The sequence below is a fragment of the Hyperoodon ampullatus genome (genome assembly GCF_949752795.1).
Source record: "Hyperoodon ampullatus genome assembly, chromosome: 12".
Lineage (NCBI taxonomy): Eukaryota > Metazoa > Chordata > Mammalia > Artiodactyla > Ziphiidae > Hyperoodon > Hyperoodon ampullatus.
Genome location: NC_136925.1, coordinates 12257492 through 12277979, shown reverse-complemented (window position 1 = coordinate 12277979; position 20488 = coordinate 12257492). Strand labels below are relative to the sequence as shown.

General features: G+C 37.2%; 1 protein-coding gene across 1 annotated transcript in view; it reads left to right on the top strand.

Annotated features, from left to right (window-relative positions):
• ADGRB3 (adhesion G protein-coupled receptor B3) overlaps positions 1–20488 on the top strand; it is a gene marked incomplete at both ends in the record, with an annotated part of 799939 nt that overhangs the window by 749926 nt on the left and 29525 nt on the right. Inside the window, 5 exons of the mRNA XM_079716603.1 lie at positions 1220–1305; positions 5616–5714; positions 6039–6210; positions 17333–17428; positions 18867–18906. Of these exons, the coding sequence (XP_079572729.1) occupies positions 1220–1305; positions 5616–5714; positions 6039–6210; positions 17333–17428; positions 18867–18906 (493 nt within the window). The remainder of the gene's footprint in view (positions 1–1219; positions 1306–5615; positions 5715–6038; positions 6211–17332; positions 17429–18866; positions 18907–20488) is intronic.

Sequence of the window (20488 nt, the reverse complement as noted above, 5' to 3'; positions counted from 1 at the left end):
ATCTATCTTGGTTCCAGCATTGTACTTGATTCCTTTATCAGGAAGCGCTGGTAGGTTAGAGAACCGGGATCACTTAGAGTAAAGCTGCTACATATAGACCACAGTGGGGCTTCCCTGTTGGTCCAGTGCTAAAGAATCCACCTTACAATGCAGGGGATGTGGGTTCGATCCCACGTCAGGGAGCTAAGATTCCACATGCCTTGGGGAAACTAAGCCCGCGTGCCACAACTACAGAGCCCATGCAACCTGGAGCCTGTGTGCCACAACTAGGGAGAGAAAACCTGCCCACGGCAGTGAAAGATTCTGCATGCCTCGTGGAAGATCCCGTAAGATCCCGCATGCCGCAACCAAGACCCGACGCAGCCAAAACTAAATTAAATAAATACATACATAATAAATAAATCTTTAAAGAAAAATAGACCACAGCAATCTCTACAGCTTTTTACAATTTGACTTGAGAAAGACAAATATGTGTGATTTCATTTCAGCTGTATTATGCAGAAGACCTTTTGAGTGGATGAGAGAGTCTTAGAAAATGCTGAGAAGTGTTCAACAGAGCACATTGTAAAAATTAGTGTTAGTGTACATCTTAAAGGATGCTGCTGAGTTGAATAGGCTTCCTCCTTTGTCTAGAAAAGCATGGTGCATTAAAATGCTCCCCACCTCATGGGAGAAATAGCTGCACACTATGCAGAATTGAGGCGTTCTCTTCTCCCAGCTGGGAGCAACGACAAAGCCTTAGCACCTTTGGATGCCAGGGCTCACCCTAGCTGCACACTGCAAGACAAAGACTTTTGATTCCCAGGCATAGGGTAAAACTCATTAACCAATTTATTTTATTCAAGGATGACTCAGAGAGAAGAACGCCAGCTTGGCATAGTATGGCAATTTAAAAGTTCGGCAGTTGAATGTTAATTTCCTCAGTGTAAGCTGCAAAGCATAGAAATTAAATATGCTTAATGCACTTTAAAACATTAAGGTCACACACCTTTCCAACTCATGAGAATCCTTTAAGAGACAGACACTAACACCACTGTTACAGTGTCCCGTTTTCCTTTACACACTTGTAAAATATTTGAGAAGTTCTTCCTGTCACTACCATTGTGAGTATATAATTCTGCCGAGGCTGTGAATGGATAAAAGTGGGTTTTCAGGAAAAATCAGGGACCTGATTCCCTCCAATATCATTCAAAGGCCAACCTTTGTTTCTATTTGACAGGTCAACATGGTGATTGGCATTTTGGTATTTAATAAACTTGTTTCAAGAGATGGGATCCTAGATAGAAAGCTGAAACACAGAGCCGGGTAAGCTGCAACTGGTGGATTTCGAAGGGTCTTTACCAGTGCGTCCCATACTCCAATCCCAGGTCACCGACTGCATTTGACTGTGCATTGAATTTTGTTCTTGACAAACTGGTGTGTATGGTACATTCTGCCATTCAAGTTTCCAATGGGCTATTCCTAAAGAGCTGTGACCAAAAATTGAAAATAATTAAAGAGACCATTAAGAAAATCTGGATTTGTTTGTGCATATTGCCTCTTTGTAAGATAAGATTAAATATTGAGGCTAGCCTTGAAATGCTTGTCCTTGGGTGAGGGTTTCCAAAGACCTCCTAGTTTTAGTCACAAAGGACAGGAGAGTAGATTGAACATAATTTCAGTATGGGACACAAGAGAATCAGGACAAGCAAACCTTAGGAGGGCAAAATATTACATTTTCTTTGATTCATTGTATATATCAGAAAAAGTCTTCACTTGAAATAATCACTTCTGAAATACTATTCTTATCATATGTATTCATTTTTATGACATGTCCACTATAACTTGCTACAAAGAGTTACTCATAATTGTCACTTGCACATTTTAACCACTTATAAAATTTTGAAAATCATGTCCTTTAATTTTACGGTCATTGTAATATCACCATATCTAATGATTTAATAACATTTCATGAGCAGGTTGATAGCAGCTTTTTAAGGTTATATTGTTAGCTCATATAAATTTGTAAAAACTTGAATGAAATATTAATGCCTTTGAATTTCCCTTTGTATCATTTTTTATAAAAAGTTTATAGCTTTCTCCTTTCTGTTTGACTGTACTTTCATTTAAAACTTAACCCTTAATTGTTCTCATTTTTTAATAATTTATTTATTATTGAATAGGCATAGTATTTTATCACTGACTGGTGGGAATTTCAAGTCCTTTGCATATTTATAATCTATGTAATGATTTATAAGACAAGATAGTCCAGGCATTTTTTTTCCTAGTAAAAGACTAATTTTAATGGCTTTCAGTATAAACTTGGATATCATTCATATCAAGCATTAGAACTTGCAGTGATGAATGAAAACATCATTGGAGGCTCCTTTCTGAGGGGGAATCACTTCCTATCTAGAGAGTGTCTTCACTTCAGATGAATCTCTAAAGCAACTTGAAATAGGCAGACTTGAACTTGTACAGACACTGAGCTTTCTATACCATGTGAACTTGAAACTGTCACACTATTACTCATTAGCCTGACGTATGGTTAGAATTGGAGCAATAGCTACTTCAGTTATTTCTTGCCTAGATTAATCAAGTTAGAATAAATTGTTGATATTGGGTACTGAATATAGAAACTCAGTTCTGCCACTAGTGGTGTAGACTTGTATAATTATTGTTTTTAATTGGGGGGTGGAGTGGGTTAGTTGTTAGGATAAAGCTTTAAAATAAAAGAGCAAGCCACGCTCAGTATTTATTTCTGCAATTTCCTAACTGTGTGTGTCTTTGGGCATGTTATTTCATCTTTCTGCAGCTCAGTCTTCTCAGCGGTAAAATGGGGATAATAACTCTCACCTCATAATAGAGGCTATGAAATACAATGTGTAAAAAACTTTCATTAGAATTTCTAGCAAATAGCGAGCACTCACTCAGCAGTTGGTGGCTATTATTATGATGGGTGAAATGAAGAAACCAAGCTGGACAGCTTGCTTGCAGAGGACCCTGAACTTCTGTCAATCAAGCATCCATCATTCCACCATTCATGACACTGAAGTCAGAAAAAGAGACGAGATTATCAGAATGAACTTAATGCTAAGGATTTATTAAACTCAGAATTTTTCTCTCATTTGATTATTTTATATGTAACATCCAGTTTGATTCACATAGCTCTTTGTAAGAGATAATATAGGTTTAGGGGAAATGACAACATTGTCATATTATGAATTTACAAATTATCCATTTCAATCTACATAATAATTTTTAAACCTTTATTTCTAAAAATATCATTAGAAGTTACACCTGTTTTACTGGAAAAACTGAGTCAGTTTTTTTGTTTTTTGTTTTTTGTTTTTTGTTTTTTTTCTGGTACAAAGGCCACTGCTGGAGAAATAGAAATGATGTTAATCCAAGTTGTAGAAGCAGAATGCTGGTTACTGTCCAAAGCAGAAAAAGACTATTAACAAATTAATGACTCTAGGCTTAAGTTTTATTTTCTATAGTAGAAAATCTTATTTAACTTAAAGATTGAAATTTGCTCTCTATTCCAAAGTGTGATTGAATGTCATTTTTTAGAATATATGAGTATTTGCAGCTAATTTTTAGTTCACAGAGAAGCAGTGGGGCCAGTGAAAAAGACTTCAGTGAAGAAGAAATCATCAGAATTATCTAAAGAAACATTGGGCAGGAAGATAATTCATTAACTTAACAATTGATCTCCCTAATTGTAAATATTGACCATTTCAGGTTGTTTATATATATATATGTGTGTGTGTGTGTGTGTGTGTGTGTGTTTCTTTTGAAACATTATTATTTATTTAGAATCAAATATGGTACCAAGATGTTCCTCCTCCCATTTTATCTACTTCTTCTATCTATTCCCTTTCTTCTTTTTATCATCAATTATTAGAAACTGCCAGGCGTATAGATTATGCTCAATAAAGATTTATAAAGGAATGAGTGAATGAATATTTAAATAATAGTACAATAGTTTGACAAGTTTTGTAATACCCAAACTAGATTAACTTTTTCTAATACATAAGGTGTATTTACCAAGGAGGAATTTATTGTAAATATCAACACATCTTATATAAAATGATAGTTGGTAAGAATGAAAACAAGGTACAATGACATGTCTTTTTAGAACATCTCAAGTAAAATATTTTATTTTCTCTTTTTTTTTCTGCAACGGAACTTTCTCATCTACTATTTTAAAGTATATATTGTGGAGACCACTTGTCTAGGCATTCTCCTGGGAGCAGTTTCACACACACCGGCCATTGGGGCACTCATGAACCAAACTGGGTAGACTGTTATTACTTCTTATTTGGAAAAGTCTGGACACCTGTGTCTAGTACATATGCCCTGGGTTGAAACAGTAAAGTGAATGGTTTAGAATCATATTCTCCATACCCATATCTAACTCTGAGAGCTTTGATTTTTCTCAGGGGGTCTATGGATCAATTTACTTAATAGCTTTCAGATTTATCATCTCATCCAAGTGCAATTCAGCAGTGAAGACACCTCTTTGAAAGAAACCAGACTTTCTGAATTAGGAGCCCCTTATTACTTTCTCTGTTCTGCCATTTTTATTTTACACATAGTAATACAGGCCCACCACAATATTATTTTTTTGAAAAACCTACTGGGCAAACCTATATTTTAGACATAAACATCACATGGGAATGGACAAGAGACCACAGAAAATTATTTCAAAGTGTTTTGAAATTTGATTCAAGTAATTCTTTTTGGTTTTTCCTAAAATGATAGGGTTCTAAAAACCAGTCATTTTCAAAGGACATTTTTTCTAAAGAAAAATGTGTCAAGTTTTTCTACGTAGTGTGACTTTGCTTCTATGAGATAACAGATTGAATCTGAATTTACCTCCAATATCCTCTAGACTTGAATAGACCATTTAAAAGCTATTGGAGTCTATGACAAAATGTGCAGAAAGAATATTTTGAACTTGGTGACTATGTTAAATGTGTTTTATTAAACAGAAAACTATCACTCTTTTTATTATCAACTAATATTTCATCAAATTTCATCAGCCCCTATATTCAGATCATCCTAAAATGTAGATAGTACATTGATGCTATAAGAAATTTCCAAATATGAATATGTTGAGATAAAACTACATCTTCCACAAATGACTAAAAGCCTAAAATATGTATCTCCCTATATTGGACTTCTGAGATACATCTGTACATTTCAGAAGGTTTTAATTGATATTACGTGTCTTCTGTAAGTGACATTGAAAATCTTTGAAGCTAGGAATCCTTACCTGTTTGATTATCAAGGGTCTGAATAAAGGGTTTTCACTGTATGTCTACACAAACACATGCTTTTGTTTAACTCAGTGTATTGGGCAACTTTGATCTGTAGACATAAGGGCCATTTATGGTGTAAATTATGGAAATATGCTTCGCATGTAACAAAGACCCATATTATTAAGCGGTGAATGTTACAAAAATAATGTGTAGTGTAAATGCATCTTTAACATGACCGAGAGCGTTCTTCTTTGATAAATATACTTTTCTGCATGAAATCGTATTTAAAAGCTAACTTGCAGTGGCAACTTTTTTTTTGGTGACAATTCAATATTTTGTTCTTTTTGTGGGTGTTCTGTTTGTTTGCAGTCAGATGAGTGAGCCTCATAGCGGTTTGACGCTCAAATGTGCCAAGTGTGGAGTAGTTTCAACAACAGCTTTGTCAGCCACCACCGCCAGTAACGCCATGTTAGTCCCAATCATTTACATCTTCTTGTGACAAATCTTTTACCGTGCATGTGAGAAAATGCTACGATGGAAAAAAAAATCATATTTGCTAATATTAGAGCTAAGAGCATACTTAAATATTTATAGTTTGCAATGGCTTTTGTAACGATTGTGGGATTGTTTATCAAAAAATAAATAAAACTATCAAATGTTATCTGCTTTGTGGTTTCCAAGTTAATGCCTTGGTGCCACCTACAAGAATGCTTTGTTGAACTGGGGATTTGTTATCGCCTGGGGCATACGTACATGCAGCTACGTAATGTCGCTTCCTCTGTGTTCCAACAGGGCGTCTCTTTGGAGCTCCTGTGTAGTGTTGCCCCTTCTGGCTCTGACGTGGATGTCTGCAGTTCTGGCCATGACAGACAAACGCTCCATCTTGTTTCAAATACTTTTTGCTGTGTTTGATTCATTGCAAGGCTTTGTGATCGTCATGGTCCACTGCATTCTTCGGAGAGAGGTGAGAAAGATCATTCTGCAAGAGAGAAGAATGATACTTAGAAGAGTATTTTCCATGTTAACAAATAGGATCTTTTCTTTTAATAACTTGATCTTCAGGTTAAAGGTGGTCTCCTCTAAAGACAGTCATTTGGGAGTCAACACTAACGAGAAATGTTAAGACAAAGTTCAAGGGGGCTCCCTGGACCCTGAAAGTGACAGATTAAAACAGATGGGGTGATGCAAGGGAAAACGCAACCAGAGGTGCCAAGAGCCAGGGACAGTGGGTTCAAGAGAGACTATGATGCAATCATAGGTGTAGATAAGAGGGTGGGCGGCGTACCTAAAATGTAATTGCGATGGTATTTCTTAAACCTGTTCCTTAACTCACGCTTCTACACACAGCATAACCCCATTCTTCATACTTAACAGACTTTGTTTTAGAAAGGAAATGTTGAAGATGAACGAGGGGTTCTTTGGTCTCTGTACTAAGGTGCGGTTAAGGTTACTCAAAGGGGATGATTTTGATATGGATGTCAATGCTCAGAAAATACAAAAAATAGACACAGTGGAGCGTGATTGGGAAGTAATTGTCCCCAAGGACTGTAGGTCTATAATCACAGCGTTTCTGCAGGTCCTGGGTAGGTGTTTTGGCAGCAGTGAAGGAAAGAAGTCATCCTTCATGAGACACTAACCTGCACCAAATCCATCAAGATCAGTGATGGAGTTCAGACTTGAGTTGTTTAGGGATAAAATATTGTTTTCCAACTGGTGCAACAATGATTCCGAGTGCTTGCAAGCACCAATGCAGTGTTTGCAAGGTTTATGAATCATTTGAGCATTTACTCTGGGGACGGTGGTGACCAAAACACACAGTGACACAGTGCCATGCTAGTAATTTTGAGAAGATGGTCTCCACTGTCATTTCACATTTTCTAGCTTGTTTGAGAACTTTATTATGATGTGCACATTGCAAAAAGACACATGCGCATCTGAGTACACATCTTATAGCTTTCACAGTGATGAGTGAAGGTCAGCAAAGGTTTTTACCTCATTTACCAGATGAGGAGAACAGTATTTCTGAGCCACTTTAGTATAATATAGATGTCAGCAATAAACCCACATGTGTATTCCAAGAACATCGTATGATGAAAAACAATGAAAACAGAAGAATGATTTCACATTGCAAGGGGAAGGGGGGATTTCATCATTTAAAAAATCTGATCTAGGTCTTCGTTACCAAGACATCACAAATTTCTACCTAGAATATCAGCATTAAAAATCTTCCAAGTGTTGAATTTTTTATAGACCAAAGTTGCTTAAAAGTTAAAAAAGAAATTGAGCTATGTTCTTCTCCAACCATAACTATCCTGAGAGTCTTCTGTGTTAATGTTATGTCTAATATGTTAATGTTATCTCTAATATGTTTATGTAACAAAAATGTTCAAAGTGTGTAGACACATGGTACACTTTTGATTGACGATTAAGGATGAATAGTGTGGGCTGTAAGCAAGATCCATGATTTATCTGCATGAGATTTTCAGAAGAGATTAATACTTTAGGTGTTAAAGAGGAAAAAAATGTCCCAACTCTAAATAAGCCTCTCTTTTTCTTCAGAAATAAGCTCTCTAAAAAGCCTTGGGCTATGATCAAAATATTCAGGTTTTAATGTGACAGATATTTTGTTGGCTGATTATCAAAGTTGTGCTGCTTGCATGAAGAAAAATATTTGGCACAAAAATTCAGTTCCATCAGAACTTTCCCATACTTGCTAACTGGACTAATAATTATAAAAAACATGATTTAAGGGTAATTAAATCATATAATAAATGCTTCTGTTAAATAGGTGTCTGTAAATATATATTTTCTGTATTAATTGGGAATAAGACTATGGATATTGGCACTGTTATTATTGCATTTTCAATGATTAGTTCAAATTGAATAATTTTATAGATGATAAATTAATAGCAGAGTGTCATGTCTCTCATTCCAACACTGAAATAGAAACTTGCATATCTAATATTTTTTCATTGACCCTTAAAAATACCCTGTAACAGTGCTATAAATACACAGAGCAGATTTCAGTTACAGGCAAGTCTCTTTCAGAATTCCTCAGTGGAAATTGTTACTGAAAAACCAAAAGAACCCTGTTTAAATTTTGCAAATCCCAAAGACCACATCATAAGGATGTCTCACTGAATTCACAGAAATTCTTTCTGACCTTCTAAATGTGTGTTGCCCGACACTAGCAATGGGTCTATCTCATGCTACCTGTGATCACACTGCCCTAGCATTAACCACAGTCCAGGAGAATAAGGCATCTTTCCATATCCTTGCTATATCCTGTGAACAAACATTTCATAAAAATAGACCAAAGCAGGGCTTCCCTGGTGGCGCAGTGGTTAAGAGTCCGCCTGCCAATGCAGGGGACACGGGTTCGTGCACCGGTCCGGGAAGATCCCACATGCCATGGAGCGGCTGGGCCCGTGAGCCATGGCCGCTGAGCCTGCGCATCCGCATCTGGAGCCCGTGCTCTAAAGCGGGAGAGGTCACAACAGCGAGAGGCCCGCGAACCGCAAAAAAAAAAAAAAAAAAAAAAAAATAGAAAAAATCAAATAGACGCAATAGCTACCTGTAAAATATTGTATAATGACTCAAATCTAGTAATCTACTTCATAATCCCATAGGAGATGCTAGGAATACAGTTTTATTTCTACTGCTTTCTTCACTTTAAAATATTTTTGTCACAATAATTCAAGATAATTTGTATGGACTTTTTCTTTCTTTCTTTCTTTTTTATTTGTTTAATATTTATGGTGTTCTTGCTGTATGCCAGCACCTAAGCTAAATGTTTATTTTTTAAATGTTTATTTATTTATTTATTTGCCTGTGCCACACAGCTTGTGGGATCTTATTTCCCAAACCAGGGATTGAACCCGGGCCCTCGGCAGTGAACGCACAGAGTCCTAACCACTAGACTGCCAAGGAATTCCCTGGTCTTTTACTTTCTTAAAAGTATATAAGCAATGTAAGGAATATTCCCTTCAATTTAGAAAGGGTCTGTGTAGAGATAAACATATTTCTGTGTCTGTGTATTTTTGATACATACTAACATAATATGGTTGTTTGTAGTCTTTAATGAATCATCCAATATGAATTCAAAAGGCTTTGGAAGCAACCTAAGTGTCCATCGACAGAGGAATGGATAAAGAAGCTGTGGCACATATATGCAATGGAATATTACTCAGCCACAAAAAGAAACGAAATTGAGTTATTTATAGTGAGGTGGATGGACTTAGAGTCTGTCATGCAGAGTGAAGGAAGTCAGAAAGAGAAAAACAAATACCATATGCTGACACATATATATGGAATCTAATTTTTAAAAAATGGTTCTGAGGAACCTAGGGACAGGACAGGAATAAAGATGCAGATGTAGAGAATGGACCTGAGGACACGGGGAAGGGGAAGGGTAAGCTGGGAAGAAGTGAGAGACTGGCATGGACATATATACACTACCAAATGTAAAATAGATAGCTAGTGGGAAGCAGCTGCATAGCACAGGGAGATCAGCTTGGTGCTTTGTGACCACCTAGAGGGGTGGGATAGGGAAGGTGGGAGGGAGACGCAAGAGGGAGGGGATATGGGGATATATGTATACATATAGCTGATTCACTTTGTTATACAGCAGAAACTAACACACCACTGTAAAGCAATTTTACACTAATAAAGATGTTTAAAAAAAAGTCAAAGATAAAACAACAAAAAAAGGCTTTACCCATATTGACTTTTACAGTCTTCTGTGAAGCAGGTGGGTCTGCACAGAAGGGAAGAGAGCCTTGCAGTTTAAGGAGGAAAGAAATGAAATACTGTAACTGTGGCATTTTGAATGTGATGTGTGTGGGGCTTCATCCATTTTAAAAGTGGCTTTGCTTTAAGTGCGTCGAATTAGAAAACCTAAATTATTTCAAGTCAGGAGGAGAAGGAGAAAGGATCACCCTACTACCATCTCAACTCAATTATATTTCACTTTTCTAAAAAAGCAAATTGATTCTTTGACTAGCAGTTTGTTGTGACCTCCAGAGCTGATATCTTAATAGTTCAGTTTCATAAAATGTGTATTCTTGAAGTACAGGGTCTTCTTCTGAAGCCCCTTTCTCTTTTGAATTGCTTTAGCAGATGTCACTGACAGAAGTGGAAACACCAAGAGGGAATAAGAATATTTTTAAAAATTAAACCATCTGATTTATCACAACATATTACTTTCAGCAACAAACCTAGACCTTGGAAACTAATATGTGTCATACATAATGAGACAGGATCTAACAGAACAAATATAGGTGTTTCCTTCATTTAGCCATCATTTCTTGAGAAGAATTCATTTGCAACAGGCACATAGTGACATAGCCACTATTTACTATTCTCCACATTGCTATGGAAATTCTAACTGCACAAGAGTTATGAAAGCTTTGAAATAGTTCCTGTTGCTAGGAGACCACTTTCCTGGTGCCTGTCCATTCTTCACATCTCTCCTGTCTCTGGCTGTGCCTGGCTCTAAGACAGTCAGACAGCTTGATGTCAGAGGGGTAAAATAACAAGATGGTAGTACAAAATAAGCTACAATAAAACACCTTCACTGAAAGGAAGGGAAAAAGGAAAGTACTTAAATGGATAATTTTGTTGTATCGGTATGTGAGGATCCTAGGGCTGCTCTGTACATCAGTAACAGGGCCAAGCTCATCTTTTCTCTTTCCCCAGCACTGGCAGGAGAGCCAGGCTCTGCCAGAGGAGGTCCCAGAAGTTTCATCCAAACCTGGGAAGTGATTTTGTAGCAAATGTTTTAAATAAACATGAACAGTTTTTTCTTTCTTTCTGTTTCTCCCTTCCACCATTTTTTTCTGTCAATGTCTCATTTTGTCTTATTGTTTTTGTAAAAATACAGATAAACAAACTTATTTACAAACACATGACAGTGACCATATGAAGTAGACAAGCCTCCTTAGCTATCTCATCTAAAACCAATATTCTTCCCAAGTCATTTTAAAAAATAAATGAGGCCAGTAGTGGTGAAATAACTAGAGAGCAATTTGAAAAGAGGTCGTATTGCATATAAAAAAGTTCAGATGGAGAGTTGCACGAATCTCCCAGCTTGATCTACAGGGAATTTAGGTAGCACTCATGACCACGGAAGAAGGTACATTGTACAGCCCCCTGAAGAGCAGGGACTTCAGTGGGTTTTGAAGATGGGGGAGTGGGTGATAGGAGACTTCAGAACTTAACGGGGTCTTGATTAAGAAAGCAAAAGTTTCAAGTGGAGGAAAATTGAGAGAGGGTCCCGGGCATATGACTTCCAAGAAATGAAGCCTGTGGTGAGTGGTAGAGAGTTGACTCTCCTTTGAGACCACCTGGGTCACATGGGGGCATAAAACAAGTGGAGAGATTTTTTTTTTTAGTGGCTCTGACTGCAGCACCAAAAGAAAGACAGAACTGATGACATATAAGGGCACAGCACTAAGTGATGTTTTAGAGCTTTCTCTTTGGGGTGTGCAGCAGCCTTGGTGAGAGGCCACAGTGTGTCGTGAAGAATAGATTTTAGAAAGTGAGCGAGTTGCCCAGGGTGGGGAGCGTTAGGGTTCTCGTCCTTGCTCGGAGGGAAGTTGGGTTAAAGGGAGAGCGAGGTGTGTTGCTAAGAGCTTTATCTTGGTCGGGCTGAATTGAAGCTTTCAAAAGAAATACATTTAAAGATTTTGTTTGTTTGTTTTGCTTTTAATAAGATAGAATGTGTGTCTGGAAGTGGGAGGATGGCTAAAGCTACCGCAATAAAGCTGGATTTTAATCGGAACAGAGGGTAGGAAGCACAGAGAGTGCCTTTAAATAGGAGCGTGGACAGGACCCACGGAAGGACCATATAAAGCCCTCTATACTTTTCCCCAGAAATCACCAGGCTCCCTTCACTCCATAGTCATCTCATCTCTTAGGCAGGAGAATATAAGTCTTATATCTCACTCCAGATTAGGTTTTCCTGATTGGAGCATAATTGCAATTATGTCATGAATATTTCTATCCATCTTAATCTGCATGCGTGGTTCTCCAACTCCATATAGGAGATTAACAAAAGCATGAAATCAGATTAGTACAATGGCGTCAGTGAACAAATTAAGACACAGAGAGCTCATGGCAGAGATTGGTAAACTCTGGCATGTCTGCCAGGTAGCATCCAGCCATGGCTTACTGTTATCCCAAATTCTTCGGAGTGCCTGGCTGCATGGAAGGGCAAATCACACCTCTCTCTCTTTTCAGACCCCAGGGTCCCAGCTTGCAACAGTGTTAAACTGGTGACAGGAAGTTGAGTATGTTTGAAATAAAGTTATAAAATTAATAAAATAAATAAGAGGTCATGAGTTAAGTTTTTATTTTCTGCCTTGACGTGGATGGCACGAGGCTATGATGAAGTATCTTCGGTGAAGGCATGGGTGGATGTGGCTGGTGTATGATTTCCCTTTCCTTCTTTTCTCTTATGCATGCCGAGGAAACACTGTTACATTTTTCATATCATGTATGTGAAATGCTGTCTGGGACAGCTTATGTGACCCCCAAATCTGATACAAAAAAAGAGTAAAAGCTGTGACAATTTTGAGACTAAGTGAAAGATCCTTTAGGTGTTAGAGAATTCCGATAGAAAATCATTAGGACTGAAATTTGGGACCGAAGTCCATATTTTCCCTTCAACATATAGCAAATGAAACCATTTTTGTTCATTTCCCTTGCTATCAGAGAGGTCAAATATTTTAATAGTGTGTAGTCATTCACGGTGCTTCTGTGAATTGGTATTAGACACATGAAATTGACAACACTCTTGTTCAGTTAATGGTGAAATTATATGAAATTTCATGTAATTAAAAAGTCATTCATACAGATGTGAATCAATAGAAACAATAGTCGAAATTAGATTCAGAAAATAACCAGAACATTTAAGAAACTTCTCTCCTCGCGAGCTAACAATCTCAAAAAATTACAAGAATGTAACCTTATTTCTTTTCTTTGCTTAAAATGATCTTCTGGAATTGGGAAGTCAGGAAGAAAAACTGGAGGTAAAGCTGTCTTCTTAAAAGGTGAAGCTTTGGGGTCTGTAGCTAAATACAGAGCCTGTTTCAAACAGCGCAGCTCTCTCCTGAAGCTTCCTCTAAATTGCAGCACTGCCAAGCAATGCTCCATGCTCTTCCCCAGCAATCTCTAAATCTGGCACCAACTTTCGCAGTGACATTGCCAGCTGCCTTCGGAGCGGGGACCAGCAGAGAAGCCCTCACTGGCTGCTGCTGAGATGAACTGAATCACTGCCCCTAGGGGAGGGACAGGAGAGAGACACGCCCTGTGGACCTCTTTGAACTCTGGTCTCATCCAGGAATCTGTCCACAGGAAAAGGGTTGATAGCTTTTTCAGGAGATTTTAGAGCAGCCCCAGCAGGATCTGGTCGGGATAACTTTGGTGGTGCCTGGCAGGATCCTTTCAGAAGACAACCTTTTAGCCTACTGTGGTCACCTCACCTTATTTTTGGAGATGTTTCTTGCCACTCTTTTTTATTTCACAACATGATACCAGGTTTCCTTAAAGTCTCCTAAATATTCCAGGACTATTCACATACCAATTCTTTGCTACACCCCTGATACTTTTTAACCCTCTGTCTGATGTCAAGGTGAAAGATCTATGGCAGAGTATTATAAAAAGAGGACATTTTGAAATCTAGATTTTAACTGTGCCAAAATTGGTATTAAATATTTAATTATTCTAGACGGGTTTGTTTAAAAATTGTATTTACTGGTCCTACATAAGTTTAAAACATGATTGATATTGGAAGAATTCAGGTATAATGATTTTATTATCTAAAAAGAAATTTTAAATTAAATTGGTACCTCAAATAAGTGACTCGTTCTCCACAAACAGTCAGTCAGCTTAAGGAGTTTAAATAGTAAATATCTGAATCTTCTAACAGTTATTCTTCTTCAGTCTTAATCACAAGGCAAGAAAGACACCAAGACTATTATTGGCCAGTGTTGTAAATGCTACTTTTGGCACAGAAAATTTTAATTTCAGCATGCAATAGCCAGATCAAGATTCTGTCTTTTGTTTGTTTTTATGCTTTCTCCTTTTTTGGAATTAAGGTCCTTGTAGACTTGCTTTTTTAAAACTTCAAGTTGTTCTCCATAAGTACAATACACATTAGTTCACCAAAGATAAAAGTCTCTTTGTTTACCTGATAGAACATTCATTTAGTTATCAAAATGTTTTCAAATAGGTACAGATGCATTTTCCAGGTACTGTCCTGCTTGAAACACCCTTTTCCGTGAAAATAGTACACAGTACAAAATCTAGTCTAGTCTAGTCAGTGTTGGATAAATATTTAAGGTTAGTTCAGCTAGATTGCCTGAATGCATTTTTAAGATTTTTTTTTTAATCAAACAGAGGAGTTTCTCCTGCAAATCTTTCTGAATTAGAAGGAACAGAGGCACTAAAAGTGTCAGAGAATCCAACACTTAAATCATGGCATTTATATGACCAGTAAAATGACCTTGAATTTACTGTAGAGTTTTTATGCTTTTCTGTTTTATATTTCTTGTGACTAGCATTGACTGATTCATGTAGCTGACATCATTCTCCAGTATGGAAATGCCTTTAAGCCATTCTCATAGTTGGGAGTTTTGTAGTTTAAGGTATCGATTTTGTATGTGTGTGTTATGAAAAAGAGATTTCTTTTATATCTCCTTCAAGCAATCAGATAGTGGATTTTGAAGAGAAACTTACAGGAGTTACTTTTCCGTATTTCATTGTCAGACAAAAATATCCTTGACAACTGCACTCTGAAGGCCTGAAAATAGAGTGGCTGATGAGCAAGGGTTAATGTTTCATTTTACCAAGAGCCACCTTTCATATTTTATGGATGCTGGTGTTCAGAAGCAGATTTGAAACAAATTCATGTGACAAGCTCCTGGAAGGCAACATTTCTAACATATTATTTATCTTCTTTTATAAAGTGTGTGCTTCTTTAACAGTTACCTCGGGGCACAAACAGAAAATTGGCAAGTACCTATTTTTCTAACATTAGTTCTTAGAATTGTTTTTCTGAAACAGATATACTTTCTTAGAGTTTTCCCCCAAATGCAAATTTCTGTGTAACAGAAACAGAGATCAGCTGGCAAACTGGAGACGCATTACCTTAGAGTATAATGATCTTCTGATTATTAATTGTATCGCTTTATGACTCACAGCTATGACTTTTTAATCTAAGAAGCATTCGCTTCTAAAGAATCTAGTTTGTCCGTGCCACGTCTCCTCCAAGGGAGAAGCTGGATGAATTAGTTCCGAATATGCATCCAGTTCTTCAGGAAAAGATGATCAGACTAAATTTCACTGAGCCTGATGTGTCTGAAAGAGGAAATAAGAAATTACCTCACCCGGTTGTATCAGACAACTCCTTGTTCTTTTTTTCCAGAAAGTTCCAGATTTAGAAATATTAGAATATACACACTACTATATATAAAATAGATGAACAACAAGGACCTACTGTATAGCACAGGGAACTCAATATCTTGTAATAACCTATAACAGAAAAGAATCTGAAAAAGGATATATATATATATATATATATATATATATATATATATATATATATATGTATGTATAACTGAATCACCCTGTTGTACGCCTGAGACTAACACAGCATTGTAAGTTAACTATACTTCAATTAAAAAATGGTTAAAAAATATATTAGAATCAGAAAATGGAAGTGTCTGAGAATATGGAGCTCACGCCCCGCTTAATTCACAGCCATAGTGGTTGCATCACCAGCATCAGAACCTGAGGGGAGAAATCCACCACATGGGCAGAGGTCTCATGATGGAACTGCAGCCAGGGCTCAGTGGTGGTAACTAAACTTCATGTCACTTTCCACATCTTGCCGTTTGGGAAAGAGGCTGCTAACGAATTTTTGAAATGGGTGAGAGGAGATGAAAACAGCTTAATAGGCTCAGGGTTTTTTATGGCCAATACATAATCTACGCACATCTCACAACCAGTGACAGGATATTTTATATACATGCTTTGCAAAACTGGACATCATTATGTTTCCCTTGGTGGCCCCTACAATGGTGCTTCAGGAAAATAGAAGGAATGCCACATCATCTGTGCTTTGTTTGGTAACCCAATAAGACAGATTATAATAAACAAGGAGGGGAGTAACAATAATGTGAAGTCAGAAAAGCCAAATACTAGTAAAATGACATTGCCATTGACTTGACTTATGGTGATGCCCACGGGCAAGCTTGTTAGGGGCCTAATGAGCTGCAGGAGGTGGACGGACCAGCTGACACAGAGGTACCATGACATCAGAGTAGCTGTAGGTTGATTTGTGTGTTTGTTATTCATTTATTCAGGTTTATCCACGTGCTGTTTAACAAAGGATTTAACATTCTTCGAATTTCCTTGTGATGTGTTTGTTCTTTGCTCAGAATCCAGTTGTGAAAGTATATTAAGGAAGCTTGGCTTTGCTAAGTGGCCTTTTTTAGTTTTTGTTTTTTTTCCATGAGAATCAACCAGAAACAGAGTAGTTTTTGTTATCTTTTTGTTTCATTGTGTGCGGGTTTTTTTTTTTTTGGTTTTTTTGTTTTTGGGGTTTTTTTTGCACATAAAGGCACATAGTACTTGAAGCAAGACAAGAAATGGTCTCCCCAGTATGCATTACATAAGACATAAAAGGAAAATCCCAGATCAATTTTGTTCGACAGATCATTGAGTCATCTCATTTTTCCCAATGTTTAAAGCTGTTATGAAGATTATGCCATAATAGTAAATCCCCCTTGAAAGACAGGCATACTGTTTGTAGCAGTGGAAATAATCCTGCCATCTGGCAAGAATCAGTATTGAGCCAGACACAGGCATCGGGACAGCTGAGGAGTTCCCAACACCTCCCTCTACAGATGATGGCAAATGATGAATTCCCTGGGCATGGACCAAAGTCCAGGTGCACCAAGTAAACAAAACGGGTATTGGATCATAAAAACAGTGAGAATGGTTTTCTCAGTCAATTGCCAATATAGACAGTATCTGGTCATTACCAAGAGAGAAGAAAATGAATGTTTGTCCTTTTTTCACAGGTTCAAGATGCATTTAGATGCCGATTGAGAAACTGTCAGGACCCAATCAATGCTGATTCTTCCAGTTCTTTTCCTAATGGGCATGCTCAAATCATGGTGAGCTTTTAATTCCCCTCTCAGTCTTCATTCAGTCATAATTTCTCAAGGGAATAAGCAAATATTCTTAGTCGTAAAATAGTATCAAAATTCCATTTTGAATGACTTTGTTGCTCGGTCACAGGCTTGGAACTCTGATACCAGATGACGGTTCTGTCTGGACTGGTTAGGAGTCCTGGATCTGTTATTGGACCCTTGATGTGTTGAGTGTGGGGTTTCTGGGCAACACCGGGGCGTATGTTCATCCTCACACAGAGTTAGGGCTAACATTGTGTCCATAGGATCATGTTTGTTTACACATCAGAACAGGATGGTACCTGAACATCTGGTCTTAAAGCGAGACCTGAAGTGGTTCTCGCCTTGATTCCCATTCAGATTCCTCAGAGGAGCCACACTCCAGACCAAGGAAACCAGCGTCCTGGGATAGAACCCAGGCATTGGTGGCTCCAGGGGGCAGCCCAAGATGAGAGCCACTGCCCTAAAGCATGAGGGGCAGACACACTCCCAGAAAAAGGCCAACCATTGTACACGAGCTCTGACTGTTGTTGGGATAAGGGGTACTTTACACATAACCACTTCCGTATATTTTAGAAGTGAAGTAAGGTTTAAACTGTGTCATTAACATCATGGCTTAAATAGAGTTTGCTTAGTAATATGCTTGATTTTTTATCAATGTCTTTGGATTAGGTAACACAAAAACAGTCTAAATGATATACTAGTAACTAAGACAGGAGAAGGAATAATTAATTCCTTATTAAAAACAAAGATAAATACTGATATCGTGAATCTAAATATTGATTAAGATGGGCTAATTTAATTTCACCATTAAAAAATAAACTAATTTGTTTACAGTAAAAGTTTGGGGAAAATATGAGGATGGAACTAAACTCTAATCAGGTTCTCTGCCAGATTAGTATTGTTTAATCTTCAATTTTAATTCCTAAGCCTGAAAGTCTTTTGTCACATTTGCATGAAAACGGATCATCAGAAGAGCCCAGTTTGACTATTAAGGATTTGACAAAGCTGTATTATAAGATATTGCATTACAAACAATATATTCAAAATGAATGCATAAAAATATAAATAACAAAGACATTTATTTAAGTATCTTCATAATATTTCACATTCCAATCTTTTTATTGTGGTTTAAGGAATTGCCTTGAAATTCTGTTTTTTTACATCTGGTGTTAGATGACCATGGGTATAGTTTTGCCTTATTAAAGTCATACACCATGTTCCCATTGATTTTATCCAACATGTGGTCTCTAGAAAATACTCTTGAAAACAATTTGATTATTCCTTGATAAACTTCCTTTGCACAAAACAATATCCTGGTATCTCGTAGTCAGATATTTGTTAACTTCAGATAATTTGGTCAGTAAAAGTCACTTGAGGTCTTCATTAAATGACGATTCTATGTCATTATTTCTTGTTACAGACAGACTTTGAAAAGGATGTAGACATTGCTTGTAGATCAGGTAAGAATATTTGAATTTTGAAAATATAATCATTAGATATTGAATCATTTTTATGATTTTTGATCTTAAAGAAAATGCTGTGGTTTACCCATCACATATTCCTGTAAATGTGTAAATTGAGTCTTTCAACTGGAAGCATTGTAATAGCAGATGTAGGAGAGGGTGGAGGGAATGAGAGAGAGGGAGAATATGAATGGGGAATGCGAGGAAGTGAGAATGGTTGATTGGGAGCACTGTGACGGCGGGAAAGCATTGACTTGGAGACAGAAGCCTTCCATCCACCTATTACTGGTTGTCAGGTGTAAGGCCAGTCAAGTTGATGTCTCTCTGTGCCTCAGTTTCATCTTCCATGCTGGAAGGATGAAATACCATTGTGTGTGAGTGTGTGTGTGTGTGTGTGTGTGTGTGTATCACAGCTTTGTTGTTGTATTTTCAGAGCATGCGCACACCATCTTAGAGAGCTGGGTCCCAGGGACAGTGTTTCCAAAGTCTGTTCTCCAGCCTGTGGACACCCACCAAGAGTAGATGAATAATGTTCCTTTATATTGGGACAAAATATACCTTATTTAACCTTTTATTCACTGGTTTTCGTGGTGCCTTTGAGAATAAGAGTGAATATCCACTTCACCTAACTATCCCAGTATTTGAAAGCAAATACTACTTAGCCCAATCTAGGTCTTTTTTTTTTTTTTTTTTTTTCCAGACTAAACAAATCATGTTTCTTCACTCATTCCTCAGAGCATCCTCCCAGGCAGACATGGTACCCCAGGTGTCAATCATTTGAAATTATGGTGCCTAAGTTTTAACTATGCTGCCCACACTTAGCCAGCATTTATCACAGTTGGCTCTTTCCTTGTATTAATGCTATCTACCTTTGCATCTGATTTCACAGCAGCTGGTACAGTACTAGTGTCAACTGATTATCATTTAAAATACCCAAGACTTTTTGTAGTAGCTGTCAGGGGCTTCCCAGTCTACGATATGTAAAAGTTCTGGGGTTTTGTTTGTTTGTTTGTTTGTTTCTGTCCTTGATGAAAAATCTAGCCTTTGCATTTATCTCTATTTGCTACTATCTTACTGGTTTTAGGTTACCATTCTATCCATTTGAAATTGTTTGGCCTTTGAAATTTTGATAAGAATGTCTTCTAAATCTTCATCCAAACTTTCCAAATAAAGGAGTTATATTCATCTTGTTCTCTTTTGTTGAAATACCCATTTTCCCCAGATTCATTGTATTCTGAAATTTAGTATTCTTAATATTAGGCCAGTATCATTATTTTATTAGAAAAAAATTTTTTTAATTTTTCATTTTCTGTCTGTGCCCTTTTTAGCTGAGCTTATCAGAAACTTGCCCCTGTGTTTTTCTAAAGATTTCCTTCCATGCTGAGGTATATTTAGTGTTAAAGTCTCAATTCCTGGTCTCTGAGTAATCTTTCTCTAAGTTTTGTTGAAATTCACTTTCCCAAAGGGTGGAGTGTATATCTGATTATGCAAAATATTCAGGTGCTTTTTGTTTTCTCTTGGTTTTATTTGCATTTTGCCCTTCACAACTTGACTAATTTTGCTCAAAAGTCCCCTCACT